Below are 3,949 nucleotides of genomic sequence, written 5' to 3' on the forward strand. Positions count from 1 at the left end.
GGGGGGGGTCAGGCGGGGGCGGGATGATTGAGTAGTATGAGGATGCTACTTAGAGCATTTGTGTTGGGGACAGCGCGTTTGGCCGGTGTGGCCCCCAAAGTGGTGTGCAGTGTAATATTAGGGCTTGGTTTGTGTTAACGTTTTGCGTGGAATGTCAGTGTGACATGCAGATGGCCGGTGGGTTGTGTTTTATGCTCAGGGTATTAACTTTTTGTGTGGCTGCCCAAGGTCCCTGGGCCCTGAAAAGATAGAGGGGTGGAAGGGCAGCTCTCTTCTGGGTGCTCTCAGAGCTCTCCATCCCCATCCCTTTATTTCACTAGATCCTAACATGCCTGAGCCTCTTGGCGCAGTTGAAGCTCAGAAAACCTGGCAGAGCGGACAGCCCTGGTCTGGGGTCCTGTTGAGTTCGGAGCTTTTATTTCTCAGCTCACCACCCACCTTCTTTGCCATAGGGACCCAGGGACGTATGGACAGTTCCCAAGCCCCTTGGCTGATCCCTTCCGTGCCCAGGTCCGCGCTCCCAACAAAGGCGGCCGACCACGTGCCCCCTCCTCGACGCCCGCCTGGAGTGGCGACACACGCGGCCCCAAGCTCCGGTTCCATCCGCTGCTAGATCCGGACGCTGCGCTGCGCACCAAGTGGGCGCGCAGCAGCCCCCCGCAGCCCGGCCGCCCCCGGCTGTGCCTCGCCCATTCCCAGCCGCAGCCGCTGCAGTGCCCGGGAAGCAGCGCTAGGGGGAGCTCTAGCAACTGGCTTGGTGGATTGAATCAAAACCAGGCATCCAACAGCGAGCGATTCCTTGGATTTGCAGGGGAAAAAATGGGGAGGGGGGAGACACACCGTCCCCCCTCCTTGGCAGCTCCCGACTCTTCCCGTGGGAGGCCGAGAAAACAGCCCTGGGGGTTGAAGGTGTCTTTCCTTCCCGTAACTCACGCCTCCATAGCCTCCCTTTTCCTCCACCCCCAGTGCAGACCTTCGCGGCCCCCTGCGCTCTGGAGTGTCCCTGAGAACTTCGCCTCGCGCGACACCGGGACCTAGAGCCGAGCGGACCCCTGGGACTGGCTTGTGTCCGCCTTTCAGAGTCTGGGGCGCGAGCCTTTGGGCAGCAGCCCCTCCTTTTGCTGCCGGAGGCGTGAAGGCTCGGGGGGGGGGGGGGCGTGCGTCAACCTGCGGGGTGGATGGTGCAGGGAGGGAGAGCGCAGGGGCGAGAAAGCGAGAGCACTGGGGAGACAGCCAGAGACAGAGAGACACCGCGAGAGAGATACTATCAAACAAACAGAGCAAGCAGCCACTTTGCTTTTTTCCCCCTCTCCTGTCTTTCTTTCCTATCCCCTCTTTGCAAAGCTGGAACCACCCCACGCGCCCCCGGACCCGAGCCGCGGCTCCAGATGTGAATTTGGTTCCAGTGGGGAGAATGCGAGCTTCCTCGGGGCCTTGGCACATTCTCCCACTCTGAGGTCATTCCGTAGGTGGTCAGAGGGGAGAGCGCGCCTGGAGCCTTCCTGCCTCCATCCACTGGGGAGGGGAGAGAGGCGAGCAGGAGGGCGGGGAGAGGGGAAGGGGAGGGGCGCGCGGAGGGAGGGAGACGCCGCCAGCACACCACCAAGTGGCACCGAGCAGTGATAACAAACTCAACTTAAAAAAAAAAAAAAAAAGGAAAAGGAAAAAACTTCCCTAAGTTGCAGCCCGAGACGTGCGGACGTGCGGGCGGAGGCTCGGGGCGGGAAGTGTGGGTGGCCCTGAAGCCCCCAGGCGTCCCCAGGAAGCTCTCCCCCGCCGCAGAGAGCTCATACTTGAGGCCGACCAGGCCCTTCGCCCCTGGCTGGGCAGGAAATGTGCTAGAGGCTTGCTCAGCTTCCTGCAGGAGACCCCGGGGCGGCCGGTTCCCGTGGGGGACAGGCTCCTTTGGGGAAGATGGCCCCGAGGCGAGCAGTACTGGCTTCAACCCCAGCAACCAGCAGCCCCTTACCCCAACCCTGCTCCCACCCCTGGTCCTGCGGATGTGGGCAGATCTCAGCCTCCCAGGCCCAGCAGAGCTGGGATTTGCACGGGGGCAGGGGTCTCTTTCCACCTCCATCCTCCCTGCCACCTCCAGGCCGACTTGAAAACAAGGCACCACCATCCTCTATAATCGACTTTTTATTAAGATTATAAATTTAAACAATCTGAACAGTTTTACCCGGTGATGTACAATTCAGTATGCACAAAAATACAGGGGAATGAGGGAGAAGGGCCAAGAAAGGAAGGGTTGGCAACTTGTTTTGGAGTCCACATGGTGCTGATGGCAGAGAACCAGAGGGGCTGCAGAACCCCACCTTTTTACAACAAAAGGCTTTAAATTAAACAAAATCTATCGAGCTGAAGACACAAGACGGTTTCTCACAGGCTCGAACAATGCTGGTTTTATGAAACGCAACTGAAGGCTGAACCGGAACACCGCAACTTAGAAGCACACACACAAACACCACATTTGACCAGGAACTTAGTGAAAAGTCTCCAACGCAGTCGGCGGTCCCGGCCCTTCCCTCCCTCGGGGCCGCGGGGGATCCAGGTGAAGGAATCTACTTCCTTTTTTGTTTAGTGAGGACCGCAGTGCTGGGCATGATGGGAAATGTAGTCCGCGGTGCCCGCCCCCCACCCCTTCCCCAAACAGTGTCCGAGTGTCGGGGTGTCCGGCACCACCCCCGAGTCCAGGAGACGGATGGAGGAGGGGAGGAGAACGGAGCCAGAGGGGTGGGGAGAGGAGGGGTTCAAGACACCCGCCCCGGGAAGAAAAAAAAGTTTAAGTGTTTTCATTTCTGCCTTCTCATTTTGCGAACTTTGGAGGCCGCCCCCAGAGAGGAAATGTGACCCAAACGTCCCTTTCGGAGATAGAGTTTGCCTTTGTTTTTGCTCAGGATTTCACAAGACCCATTCCTCACCCCAAGGAGGGATTCGAGAGAACCGAGCGCCGGGCTTCCTGGGTCTGACAACTGATTGGGATCGGCGTCCCGGGCCCCGCGCCCTCCTGCGCTGCGCCCCCGGCGCGCCCCGGCGGCCCGGGCTCCCAGCCTCTCCCCCGGCTGCCCCGCACCTCCTGCGGGCAGCAGCCCTCCCTCACGTGGCTGGTTCCTCGCTAAACACCACTGCAATCACTACAATAAAAAGAAGAAAAAAAAAAAGAGTAGGAGAAACACAAAGCATACTTAAATAGGCGCTTTTTCTCTCTGCAAAAATAAAGTCCAAGATCTTAGATTTCTTTTTTTTATTTTACAATTTATAAAACATCAGCCGCCTCCCCCTGGTCGTCCCCAGCTCAGCCCCGAATGGCCGGGCGCCCGTTCCTTCCCTCCTCTCGCCCCTTGGCCGAGTCTTTGTCTGGCCCCAGCCCCGCGGGGCCCCGGGTCCCCGTGCCCTCGGGGGTCCCTAGAAGGCGACAATGGCTCGAGTCCAGGCGCCGAGGCTGGCGAGCGCCTGCTTGGCGCACAGCTGCCCGTTGAGCGGCGGCGGCTGCTCCGAGGAGTCCGGCTGTCGGCTCACCAGCCCCGAGAAGCCCGAGCCAAAGATGGAGATCAAGTTTGAGATGTTGGACGCGTCCGGGGACGAGTCCGGGCAGAAGTCCTCGAAGCGGGCGCGCTTGCAGGGAGCGAACGGGGCGACCCCGGGGGGCTCGGCCCCCAGGTCGCCCGCGTCCTCGTCGTCGTCGTCCTCCTCCTCCTGGCCAGGGTAATACTTGCGCTTGCAACCGGCAGCGGACGCCAGGCCCGGTCCCGGGGCGCCTTGGCCACAGCAGGGGCAGTGGGCGGAGGCGCAGCAGTCCTGGTGCAAGTAGCCGTTCTCCACCGTGGTCACCACGTGAGTGTCCAGGTCCAGCACGGTGGTCTGGCTGCTGCAGTGCACGCCGAAGTCCGAGGGGGCCGGGTATGCGCCCCGATAGAAGCCGGGGGAGGAGGCGGGGGCCGGGGAGGCG

The 3,949-nt window shown here is 60.8% G+C and overlaps 1 protein-coding gene across 1 annotated transcript in view; it reads right to left on the reverse strand.

The window, feature by feature from the left end:
* Window positions 1-2,762: 2,762 nt before the first annotated feature.
* IER5L (immediate early response 5 like) overlaps window positions 2,763-3,949 on the reverse strand; it is a 2,187-nt gene continuing 1,000 nt past the window's right edge. Inside the window, exon 2 of the mRNA XM_019641667.1 lies at window positions 2,763-3,949. Coding sequence (XP_019497212.1) covers window positions 3,406-3,949 — 544 coding nt within the window. The 3' untranslated portion in view covers window positions 2,763-3,405.

The sequence above is a fragment of the Hipposideros armiger genome, unplaced genomic scaffold (genome assembly GCF_001890085.2).
Source record: "Hipposideros armiger isolate ML-2016 unplaced genomic scaffold, ASM189008v1 scaffold_3, whole genome shotgun sequence".
Lineage (NCBI taxonomy): Eukaryota > Metazoa > Chordata > Mammalia > Chiroptera > Hipposideridae > Hipposideros > Hipposideros armiger.